At 33.8% G+C, this 13,345-nt stretch overlaps 1 protein-coding gene across 1 annotated transcript in view; it reads left to right on the top strand.

The window, feature by feature from the left end:
* The window catches only part of LOC150101019 (uncharacterized), a 78,273-nt gene that overhangs the window by 36,540 nt on the left and 28,388 nt on the right, over positions 1 to 13,345 (top strand). The window contains exon 3 of the mRNA XM_090402148.1: positions 6,806 to 7,003. Coding sequence (XP_090258274.1) covers positions 6,806 to 7,003 — 198 coding nt within the window. The remainder of the gene's footprint in view (positions 1 to 6,805; positions 7,004 to 13,345) is intronic.

Below are 13,345 nucleotides of genomic sequence, written 5' to 3'. Positions count from 1 at the left end.
TCAATGATAGACGGAATAAAGCCAGATTGCTCCCTCAAAGCTATGATCATCAAGCAGAAATTGTCATACTTCGGACATATTATGTGAGCAAATGACAATCTGGAGAAGATGATGATGATGCTTGCTAAAGTTGATGGAAGCAGGAGAAGAAGACCAAGAATTAGATGGGTGGATGGAGTTAAAGAAGCAACTGGAATGCACTTGTGAATTCTGAAATTCTGAAAGATATGGCCAGGGACAGATCTGAATGGAGAATGTATTGTTAAAAAGTTGTTCTATTGTTAAATCGATGTTTTTATATTTAATTATGCTTTTTATACTTAATTAGTTGTTTTACCTTTATCTATCCGTTCTTACTTAAACCTTATACGATCAAAATCCTACCTGCTGCTCTATTGTTATATATTTATCTCTTGAGATTTATTCTCTTATTCTCTTACTTTAATCTTATTTTTATATCTAGGATTGTTTCCTCTTCGGACACTGGCGAATTTATATTTTGCTGCGCCAGCCAGTATCCTATAGTAGAAAAGATCCTTGCTCAGGGAGACAGTACTACATTCTTAGCTTTCTTACCCAGTATCTTATTTACCTGCTGCATAGATCTAGATTATTGCAGTCGTGACCTAAATCTGTTATTATATTCACTCTCTAAATCCTTCCTGCCAAAATAGGTTCTATTTTTATAAGTGGTAAGTTGGAATTGTAATCAGGCATGACCCAGGTTCAAGTAAATATGACATGTATTTAATACACATTACAAACTCATACACTTAATTATGCTCAATACTAAATAAACTCGAACTAAGAGATTAACACATTCAAAACTAGTTAAATTTATAAGGCATGCTAAACACAGTAATTACACAATGGGATATAAAGTAAATGATGTTAAGTTAAGCATATTCCTTTCAGTAGTATTACTCGTAAGAACAAAACTAACAACCATTCAAATGTTACTGAGATACTAAATTCTACTTTTCTTATCGCATCAAGTTAATCCTATCACATACAAAAATTGCAAAAAGATCTCTTCTAAACAATTCTTCTTATTCACAAACGAGGTTAACTTTCAGATTAGAGACTGTTCACAGAGTTCCTTAGAATAAAGTTCTAAATTTCACAATCGTAAACAATCTTCTTTCTTCTAATGAACATTCACACAAAATTTGAGCAATTATACCTTACCGACTTTTTCCACGTCGTTCTGCACCACGTTGTTTGTCTGGATATTTCTCATCTATTTTGGCTGTCTATATGCTATCATAGGGGTTATGCTATCTTCATTCTTTCTGCCAGAAATGGACTCAAAATCTTTGCGTTTCAGGAACAGCTCGATGGGACTTTTCAGCGATGGCCTGATTCTGCTAGGACTGGAATTTTTACCTTCAGCTTTGCATAGAATTCAGCGTCATTTCTATATGAATGCTCGCTGCCCGACATCACAGACTTCACTCTCCCCTTACGCACAACTGCCTGCCAACTTCCGAACCACCCAACAGGAAAACGATACTACAAGAGATCAATAGAAAAAACCCTTGTGTTTCAGGCTCAACCCCCTCTTATACTCCTATAGAGCACTCTCTTTTACAGCCCCTTTTTTGCACACAATCCTTACTAATTTCTCCCTTTGGCTTATCCTTCGTTACTGTGACGCTGATATACTCGGATTCATGGAATACATGGTTACGTGATTTTCCAAATAAACTATACCTGCCAGTGTTATGCTGTACACGCGTAGCTTTAGGCCTTCCAGGAATTAATACTTAACAGCTTTATGATGACTCACAATAGATTTTACATAGCTTAAGTAAGGCTTAAATTTAATTCACATTATCTTTCTTTTTTAAGACATACAAAAATAAAATCTCAAATTAATCACAGTAGCTTAAATATAAGGTGCTTAAATAAAGAATACAAATTTTTACATAAAGTGAGGAAGTTCCACTTTTAATTACAACTGATGTGCAGGTATTTCTCTATGTTTGCAATTTTTATATGTTAGACCCTAAATGAATGATTTCTTTCCAAGATTCCTTCACTCAGGATCTAACAGTATGTTCATAGAATCACCTGGAGTCAAAAACAACTCGATGGAACACAACAACAGTAACAACGTGACAACTAGCAATATTCCAACATGCATACAGTAATGAATTTACATTTGTATTCTGGTTTGTATTATATGTAACAGTTTTGAAGTATATCAGACATCTAATATGTGTAATAATTAATTGTTAATAGGCTTTTGTCGTGTAAAACTTTTCTATATACCAGAACCTCTGATGATGTAAGCCTCATGACTTACGAAACTTGTTGGGTTTTAATTGCTTATTTTTATTAAACTTTATTTACATCATAATGTGTTGAGAATGTTAGTTTATTGAAATAATCTCCGCACATCAGCTTTTCCATGGTCTGTTGTCCAGTCATGGCAGGTTTTACATCAGGTAAGCCAACGTCTCCTGTTTGCAATTGCTTGGTTTCTAAACAGTAGCCCTTCCATGGAAATCAAGGCCATGACATACATTATTGAATGGTGTGAAACAAATTTCTACAGCTGTGGACCTGCTGAACTTCTGGTTAAAAGACTGCTGAAAGCAGAAGCAATGAATGCACAGGTCTTTAAAATATGCCCTTATCCTTTTCCATTTAATAATACCTACTCATCATCATCATCATCATCAATTTCCTAAATATGTACACTGAAGGATGTTCAGGTTACTATGACAGCACTACATGATTAAGTTTATATTATTATTAACCTCCTATCAACTATTTTCCTCCAAATCAATCTATTACTTGTGAGCACTCCAATACTGTCATATCTAACATTTCATTCTCCTAAGGCACTTATAACCAAATCAATCCACCGACCTTGGTCTTCCTCTGGGTCTCTTTCCTACTGTCTTGGCATGAAACACCTGTTTTGCTAACTTTTTTTTCACCCATTCTATTTAAGTGGCCATACCACCTTAGATGTCTCAACATGAAGAAACAGGAATGTTGCCTGGATGTGAGCAATTATTTTGTATTATTTTTAATTCGCTTTAAGTGTATTGCTATTGTTTATTTATTTTTCGTTAAAATTGTCAAATCAGTAATTTTCTTATAAGTCTGGGTGAATCAATTAATTTGGATCAGTGGAAGTCAAACAGCGAGCCGAGTGAATACGATTATAAGCAAAGTGTAAAAACTCGATTGTAGCTTAAATATTAAATATTCCAAAGCACATTACATTGATTTTTTACTTAGGTTAAGTCCCATGTGAATATTGTAAAAAAATAAACTGTTTGTATTAGATGTTTTTGTAAATAACTCTTTTGAAGCTAACTGTATATACTGTTTTAATAAGAATATGTTAGAGTATTAAGAAAAAGGCAATGTTTTTGTCGCCAAAGCTGTACATGGTGGCATTAGAAAGATTGTTATTGAAACTTGTATGTATGAGAAAGGCTTGCAAGCTCTAAGTGTAAACATCTCCGAAGTTAGTCAGAAAGAGTTCAAACAACTTTCTGATGGCCGGCAACTTACAATCAAAAGAAAGCGGAGGAGAACAAAAGGCGTGCCGAACTTGAAACTTAAGATGAAATACTCATACTGATTCTTCGGGGGTTGCCAAACTTCATGCAGAGGAAGCCTAATAAAAAGTGAATGAAGCAAGCAGAAGGGGGGGTCTCGGTTCCAGAATTGCTGTCAGAGAGGAGGCCACCCGGTCCAGAGTTGCCGTCAGAGAGACTGCCCGGATCCACGTTGCTTGAGAGAGAAGTTTCCCGCTTCCAGAAAGGAGCGTCTTGGTTCGAGACATTGTTAGAGGGAGACTACTTCTAGGCTGCAGACAAGGTTTCAAATTGCTGAAAGGAAGAGTTCCAATTGCCAGAAAAAAGTTTCCAGGCCAGGTTAATGTCAGACATTCACCAGTGTGTTGCGTTTTCATTACAATTTGATGAATCAAACGACTTCACTGATATTGCTCAGTTAATGGTATTTCAAGATTATTCAAGTAAAAAAGAACCTTTGAAAATTATACCATTATTGGGAAGGACTAGGGGAGAAAACATTTTTTTGTCATTTGATGCATTTGTGAAACAACACAAACTTCCCATTTTTAAACTTGTCTTACTACTGATGGTGCTCCTGCAATGATGGGTAATAAATTAGGCTTCATTTCATTATGTAAAAACGATGACAAATATTCAGATTTTTTAACGTACCACTGTATTATTCACCATCAAGTACTGTGTAATAAAAGATTAAACACAAAAGATGTTTTGGATATTACATTTAAAATTGTAAATTCTGTTGGAGAAAAGCCCCTGCAACAGCAGTTATTTAAATTACAGGCAGATGATGATAGGGAACTTCTGTTGTACAATAATGTTCACTGGCTCAGTAGAAGTCAATTTTTAGAAAGATTTCTTTTATTAATTAATGATATAAAAATTTTCTTGATGAAAAATGAGATATTTATCCACAATTGAGTGATAAAAGATGGTTGTTACACTTATCATTTTTAGTAGATTTCTGCACGAAATTAAGCAATTTAAATTTAGAGTTACAAGGTAGAGATAAAAATTTAATTGACATGTTAAGTTCAATAAAAACTTTCCCACAATACTTACTTTTATTAAAGAAAAATATAAATGATCACAAATTTCGACATCTCCCATATTTATTAAAATTTTTTGAACAAAATCAAGAAATGCTTCGCTATGATTTAAAAGAATTTATTCGTGAAATAGAATTAGTTGAGGAAGATATAAATTCAAGATTTAAAGATTTTAATAAAACTGAAATGATTGTATCTTTTATCAATAATCCATTTCAAGAAAACAGAACATCACAGAAATTTCAAATAAAATTAGTGGGCTGTTTGATATAAACCAAGCTGAAGTAGAACTTGAGATAATAAACTTTCAGAATAGTTTACATTTAAAATCAATAAACAGCGAAGTCATGTGGAAGTAAGCACATGAAAAATTTCCAGTATTAACTGATATTGCATGAAAAATTCTGTCGTGTTTCGGATTGACATACTTGTCAGAATCCGCTTTTTCGAATATGACCGTCATAAAAAATCAATTAAGAAACCAAATTACAAATGATCATTTGGATGATTGTCTGTGATTGGCCACTTCTTCATATCAACTTGTCTATGAAAATATTGTGAGGTCCAAAGAATGCCGAATTTCATATTAACTTTTTTTTTTTTTTTTTTTTTTTTTTTTTTCCAACCAGCATTTCCTGTAACTTGTGAGTTTGTAATCAATCTGTTGTTTTTTCTAACTTTGGTTTTCCAAAATAGAGAAATAAATATTTTATTCCAATATATTTTTTTGTTGTTGTATTAAAATAATTAAAAGTGATAAATAAATTTTTAAATACACAAATAAAGTTTTTAGTTGTGTATTTTTTTTTAGTTGTTTATTTGCGCATAATCAGATATCAGGTGGTGTTCAACCTTTTTTACTACGCGAGTAGCTCGCGTAGTAAAAAAGGTTGCACACCACTGTTATACAGGGTGGCCCATAAATCATGAAGCTGTTTAAACATTCAATAACTTTTTTTGTTTATTAATTATTTTTATTCTATTTTTTGTTATAATGAAATATAAAATCTAGAGTTTTTTTTATTAGTTATGAAAAACTACATAATGTTAATGCCTTCCATTTTTGGCTTCCTAAAAATCAGATCTGGAGGACATGGTGGCCAATGGTATATCCTTACAAAATATGGTGTAGTTAAATCCTTAGTTGACAGAGCTTCTAAAATTTGTTCTACACATTCTGTTTTAAACAAAGAACTATTTATACTACAGGACTACCTTTAGTGCAAATGGTTATAATGCAAAAACTATCAAAAATTGATCAATAATTATGGCCATTGTCCTTACCCTCCTCAAGAAGAAATTTCCAGAATTTGCATTCCATATGTTAAGGGACTTTCTGGGAAAATATCAAGATCACTTCAACAGATTAATGTACTAGTTGCTTTCTGTCCAGTTCGCAAACTTAATACATTCCTTTATCTCACCAAAAGACAAATATCCTCCTTTATCTTATCCTGGAGTTTATAGATTCTCTTTCTCTTGTGGCTTATGTTATTATGGACAAACTGATCGATCTGTACAAATTCATCTGAAAGAACACCAGCAATACATATCTTTTAACAAACCCAACAAATCTGGTTTAGCAAACAATGCTTTAGCAACAAAACACAGAATTCAGTGGAACAAAACCAAAGTGTTACACAAAAGTTACTTTCTTCTAGAAAGACTCTACAAAGAAAGCTGTGAAGCACATTCATAAACCGAATCTGAACAAAAACGATTGCCTTAAACTTTCTGAATTTTGGGAAGTTATATTAACCAATACTCACATTCATGTGTTCCATAATTAATTAAATTTTGTTTATAACTTAAAAATAATTAACTAAATCAACTTATTGTAATTTATTTTTAAATATCTATTAATGCAGATTGCGATCTCCTGCAGCTGATATTGCGCATGATATCACATGCTTTCAATTAATTTGTTTTTTTATCAGTTTTCCAGTATTGACAATGGCTGTGTTAAACTTAGTCAAAAATTTTACAATAAAAATATTAAACGTAAGTGTTTCTAGTATTAATATTTTATAATAAATTAACACGTAATTGATAGGACTTATTTCATTTGCTCTTTTCATGTGAATTCATTCTGTTAGAACTTTGTTAGCAGTGACTAGTTCTTTTCATTATTGTTTCTAATATAATTATTTCTAATACCTTTTGTCTTTTATTATTTTTATTTTTTTTAATTCACAGCTCAGCTCTGTCCAAATTCAGGAGTGAAAAGGATGGTATCAGAAACTGGTGATTTAATTCCTTTAAAGCGAGAGCGTTTCACCTTCAAAGCTGCCCACTTGGCAGTTCTAGAACGTTATTATGAAAAGGACCCATATCCAGATGCTCAGACTAGAGAGCAAATTGTTGATGAGTGCAATAAAGCAGTTGAAAGGACTGGTAAGGTTCCAAAATTCATAGTTTAATTTGCATTTTTTTTTTTTTTTGTTTATTTATTTATATTTTTCAGTGTGTACTTGATCCGTTTTGCTCAGAAGATAATGCATTTATAGTATACATGTACTCATTGTTTCACTTACTTTCACCGTATGTGCATGGTAGTGTTATAATACAGTTATCATCAAAATACTCACAGAAGTGGCAAACCTCCCAGATTTTATTCTTATTTTCATTTTCTATGCTGTGTAAAGTGATAATGGACCAACAGCTTTCTAGTGATCCTCTGTTACTGACTACAAGTGTGATTCATAGTCTTGCAGATGGCATTATTCGTGCTTACCTGTTTTGGTGAAAACTTGTGATGAAACATACTACCATACATACAAACTCAACATACTATCAGGCTGATAGCTAACTTGTACAGGGAGCAAGAAGCCAGTAAGAACAGGTGTTGGATTGACTGATTGGCTTCAGGTTGAAATGGGAGTTAGGCAAGGATGTCTATTTTCTTTTCACTTGTTTAGTATCTATGCTGAGGACATTATGCCTGTAGCATTGGATGAACTCAAGACAGGAATTAGGATAGGTGGTAGATTGATCAGTAATCTGAGGTATGCTACAGTACTCCTCTGTAATGACAAGGAAGAACTAGGACAAAATTAACAAGATCAGTAAGAACAGAGGACTTCAGCTCAATCCTAGCAAGACAAAGATTATGGTTCTCAAAGGATATACAGATAGAGACGTTTCTGAGAAACAAGTGTACCTTAATGGAGAAAGAATTGAGGAAGTCAGCAAGTTCAAGTACCTGGGATCCATTATTAAGGTGAAGAATTACTGTTCAGAAGATGAGAAGATTAGGAATAGCTAAAACAACAGTTAAAGATTTGTCTAAAATCTGAAATGATAGATCTATTTCCACAGGAACAAAGTTGAGGATTTTGGATGCAGCTGTTGTTCCAACAGTGACTTATGGATGTGAGGCTTGGAACCTAAAGAAGTCTGATAGGAAAAGGATAGCTGCTTTTGAGATGTGGTGTTACAGATGGCTGTTGAGGATTTCATATACTGAAAAGCAAACAAATGGATGAGTGCTAGAAAGGATCAGTAGAACTTTACATCTCCTTAAGGATATTGACAGAAGAAAGTTAAAATATCATACTTTGGACACAATGAAAGGATGGAAAGAGGACTTCTTAGAAAGTAATAGAAGGGAAAGTTCCTGGGAAAAGAGGAAAGGATAGACCATCAATGAGATGGATGGATGGTGTATGTCTGGAGAGACTGATCTTCAGAGAGTTGAAGCCTCCAGAAAAGCATACAACAGAACAACATGATGAGGACTGGTGTGGCACATCACCGAGCATCTATGTGACCATACGGCATCTGTTGATGTCAAATGAATAGATGGAGGAGATATTGGTAAATAATAATAATCACAAGATGTTATATCTGGCAGTAGTGATTAGGGAAAGGAAAGAGTCTATAGTATTCAGCTCTAGATGTGAAGATAAACTATTTGAATGACAGGCGGGGGGGGGGGGGGGGGGCGTGCTCTCCTTCCGCAGTGCACGTGTATTGCTCTTGGCTATTGGTACTTAATCCGATTAGCCTTCTCTCAGTAATATACAAGTATTTATACAAATTTAGCAAAGTTTAAACAATTGACTATTCACAGTAAATACATTACAATACTTTGGATAAATAAAAGGATTCTTAAATTATTAATGTTTCTGGTAATTTACAAGTAATTTTTTTTCTGCCTGATATATCAGTATATGCCAAAAAGTATGATGCATGTTAAGTTCTGAAGAAAATATAAATTAATACAGTTTCAGTTTCATTCAGAACTTAACAGTAATCACTTGCCGTTTCAACCTTCACGTTAAGGTCATCATCTGGAGTATACACATATATACAAAGAAACAAACAAGCTGCACTAGTCTACATCCTTGTTCTTCAACCTGTTGACCGGCACCGGTCGCAGAAATTTCCTGGTGGTCCGCCAAAAATTTCTTTCATCTCTCAGAAACAATGCTCCAGCCACGTACATCAAATTTTCTAACCCCTAAGCAGCAGCAGATGTCGCACAAGCTAAAAATTATAATTTTATAACATTGGATTTAATAAATAAAATACAATCTACATTGGTTTATATTTCTGTCTTAGCCGTCAGCCGGTCCGCAAAATATTTCTCCTATTTTCCCTAGTCTGCAGGCTGCAAAAAGTTTGAAGAATGCTGGTCTACATGGTATGCTGAAGTTACATTGATTTAGTCAACCATTAAAACTGCTGGCCAGACCTTTGGTCAAAAAAAAAAAAAGTGTTAATGACCCCAAGTTTTTGTGAAGGGTGATGATATGAGTTAGCGACCGATATATATATATAGGCTTGCAGTAGACAGTGAAGGGTAGACTGCCTGAGGAAAGATGCATAACCAGCGTATCCAGGAAAGGAAGCGAGTTCTAATTTTCAGTTTCAATAGTAAATTGTATATTTGTTTGTTCAGGTGGCTGAGGAAGGTGTTTAAACTTTTGGCAGCCATGTGGCCAGATAACAAAAGCATGATCAACATATCCAAGTCAAACTGTAGGTTTTAAAGTAAAAGGATCTAGAGCATGTTGCTCAAATGCTTCCATGTAAAGTTAGCAACTGGAAGGGATAGTGGTGAGTCTATGGCTGTACCTTCTTTTTGTAGTTAAAAAATTATTTTGCCATACAAAGTAACTGGAACGTTGTACGTAGGCAAAGAGAGCTGTATTGTCAGGTTGAAATTTGTTCTGTAAGAGAAGAATTGTGTCACTGATTGGGACATTTGTGAAAAGGGCAGAAACATCAAATCTGACTAATAAATGTTATATATTTATTAGTCAGATTGTTATATCATCGAGTGCTATATTTAAAATTTTTTTTTTATGAAGTGTTAGGTGTTCTTAAGTGTTAACTTACCTTATACTGGGGAACTGGATGTACAATCCCTATCTGTATAAAAGATTAGAAATGACACATTAAATTTAACAATTTTGGTGAATCAGGCCTCTCAGATCATGCTCTTAATGCCCTACACACCAAATTGATTGGAAAAAGTACCCGTTCTTTACATCATATAAAAAACCTGGTACGAACACAAATTTAAGGAAGCCTGTGAAATTTTGATTAACCATCCTATTCTTAACAATAATGGTGGAATAAAAATCTCAATAATTTGGATGGCACACATTCAGCCCACTTAATTCTTCAAGTTTTTTCCAGCAAATCCTTGACTTTAGGATTCTAAACAGTTATTTCAGTTGGCCACCATCCATACTGTTTGGTTTAATTTATTTGTATACTTGTATGAGTAACTTTGTTAATATGTTACTCTCTATCTTAATTTATTTTTGTAACCAAATAGATAATAATATTAACAGGACTCTAGTGTTGATGTAGAAAAGATTTTTTCCCTTTTTCCCCCCTCACTAGAGGTCAGGCCAGTAGTTTTAATGGTTGACTAAATCAGTGTAACTTTATCATACCATGTAGATTGTAGTGCAGCTTATTTCTTTGTATATATGTGTGTATACTCCAGATTTTGACCTTAACATGAAGGTCAAAATGTCGACCGATTATTTTGGTTTATATTAAACTGAAGTTTTTCTCTAACATGGTAGTTGTTTCCATAATTTTTGCAGTGAATTCTAATCACCGTGTAACCATAAAGGAAAGCTAAGTTCGATATCTCCAATTCAGATATCAGGTTTATTGCCACTTTCTTTCATAACGTGATCCATAAATGATGAATAAGAATGAGGATAATGTGTGTCATTGTCTTACATCTGATTTTACATTAAACCATCTTCTTGCATTTTCTTCAGCTCTAACTGATGATTTACAGCAAGTATAGACTATATATTTCTCTGTATAGTGTCCATTTATCAAATGTAATTGTAGTGTTTTGAAATGCTTTTCTCTGAGCACCTTTTCATATGCCTTTTGCAGATCAACAAAACTTAAATATCGATTCTTGCGTTTGGCCTGAATCCAGTTTGTTCTTCTCCCAGTTTCTCTTCCACAATTTTTCTCAACATCTTTTCAATTATGTTTGCATAAATCTTACCTGGAACAGTAATAGAGAAATTCCTCTAATTCTCACATTCAGCTTTATTCTCTTCTTTATATATGGGAACTATTAGGATTACTCCAATCATCTGGAATTTACCTTCTGACCAGGCCCTCTGAATTATGTAGTGTAGCCTCTGCAAAACTTTTATACTACCATATTTATGCATTTATGGTTGAATATCACTACTCCAGCTGCCTTTCCACATTTCAAGTTTTTGATGGGTTTTTCTAACTCAAGTATTGATATGTATTCCTGATTGCATTCGTGTTGAATGTTTTCTTCCATCGTGCTGCCACTGCTTGTTTCATTTAGCATCTCTTTCTAAGTAAATACTCCCAACATCTGGAATCTCTTTATCTTTGATTTTCATGACACCTTTATCATTTTAAATTCCTTTTACAGTATTCTTTTCTCCATTTAGCCAGGCTGGTTGGCTGAGTGGATAGCATATCTACTCTCAGCCAAAAGGCTGCCGGTTTGAATCCTGCTGTGGGTATGGACGTTTGTGATCGTCTGTGGAAATACCAGTGGTGGTGGTCGGCAGTAGATAGCGTTGGTGTAGTTGTCAGTTGGTGATTGAATGGTGGAGATAGAAATTAGAGCACAATGAGTCTTTGGACTCCTTGGAGGCGTCAAATAATAATAATAATAATAATAATTTCTAAGCTCAAGAGCCTCCAGAATATTTTGCCACCTTCCTGATATTTACTTTCTATGTTCTTACCAAAATCTCCCCATGTGTAGCTAATTTTACACAGTGCTTTGTTTTCTCACATTTTTTTCTGTATTCTAAAAGAGCATAGGCTGACCTGCCAAGAATTTTCAATATGCTTTCTTCTTTTCCTTGATTGCCTCTTTTAAATTCCTGAGTCCACCATGTAATTCTGATTTTTCTATCCTTACACACACAACCTCATCACATGCTTCTCTGGTTGAATCAATCATTGTTTGCTTCAGGTTTGTCACTGAATCTCCAAAGTTTGATTCTTGTTTTAAAAATCTGTAATTTTTTTCCCCCTTGAATAATGTTTGTATATTTTAGTGTACATTTCCTCTGAAAGCTGCTCAACTTTGATTCATTTTAAAACTTTTTTTTACACACTCTTCTTTTCAATGTAAAATTCAATTTTAACCTGCTCAAATGGCATTTGCTTCTAATTTTAAATGCTTTGTATACCCTTTTTTGTTTCCATAACTCCTATTATGTCAATCTAGTATTTATTCATTTCTTCTGCTAGTTCCATTTTTTCCCATTGATGTTTCTTATTCTGAACCGGTGGTAAAGCATTGCTATCAACAATAACATAATTAATAAGACTTTCTTGCATCTGTGCACCTTTTTATGTTGAAACACTGTGTTGGTAATAACTAGCCTATGTTTTGAATAGAAATCCTGCAGGTACTTATCATTATTATTAGCTTTGTTCTTTTCTCAAAATTTTCCCAGAATATTTCTGTATGTCTGGTAATCGACTCCAACAAGACCTACTTTGTCCTTTTCGATGCTTCCTCTAATGCCTCAAAAAACTCCTCCACTTCTTTCTTATTAGAACCTTCTGTGTGAATACAAAAAATACAAATACCATAAATACAAATAAGTTCCTTTGTTCAGTTCCCCATTATGATAATTGCACATATCACTCAACATGATATTGCCTACTATTCATAAAGATTATATCCTCACATTTGGTGTTGAATACTATACTTAAGACTTCTTTTACATCATTGTTATTGCTTGAATACACCATTTTATCTTATTTGTTGCTTAGAAAGAGCTCATCTGTTTTTGCCCTTTTTTGTTTATATAACTCCTATTATGTCAATCTAGTACTTATTCAATTCTTCTGCTAGTTCCATTTTTTCCCATTGATGTTTCTTATTTTGATGGTAAAAATCTTAAATTCTGCTGATGATGAGTTGGTATTTGTTCCAACAGCTGAGTTTTTATTGCTCGCCTTGGTTCCCTGATCCCTTCCAGCATGAAATCTGTCATATTGTAGCATCATTTTGTATTATGATTTAATCCAGTAAGAATACAGTTTAGTCGGCTAAATCCAAAATTGCTAGCCCATCCTCATTCATTCTTTATCCAGGTAGATACATAACAGAGTGCGCCATGAGAAGGTGACAACTGGACATTAAGTTAGAAGTCTTGGTCAGTTTTCTGTGTTCCTTAAAAGGCTGTGTAGAGGCCTCTTCACAGTTATACAGCTTCAACTCTTATGTACCCCATCATTAAC

This window comes from Typopeltis vanoorti, chromosome 12, assembly GCF_054136105.1.
Source record: "Typopeltis vanoorti isolate ZY-2024b chromosome 12, IOZ_Tvanoo_1.0, whole genome shotgun sequence".
In the NCBI taxonomy this organism is placed as follows: Eukaryota; Metazoa; Arthropoda; class Arachnida; order Uropygi; family Thelyphonidae; genus Typopeltis; species Typopeltis vanoorti.
The sequence above is the reverse complement of the archived record's forward strand: the minus strand, read 5'-3'. Positions and strand labels throughout refer to the sequence as shown.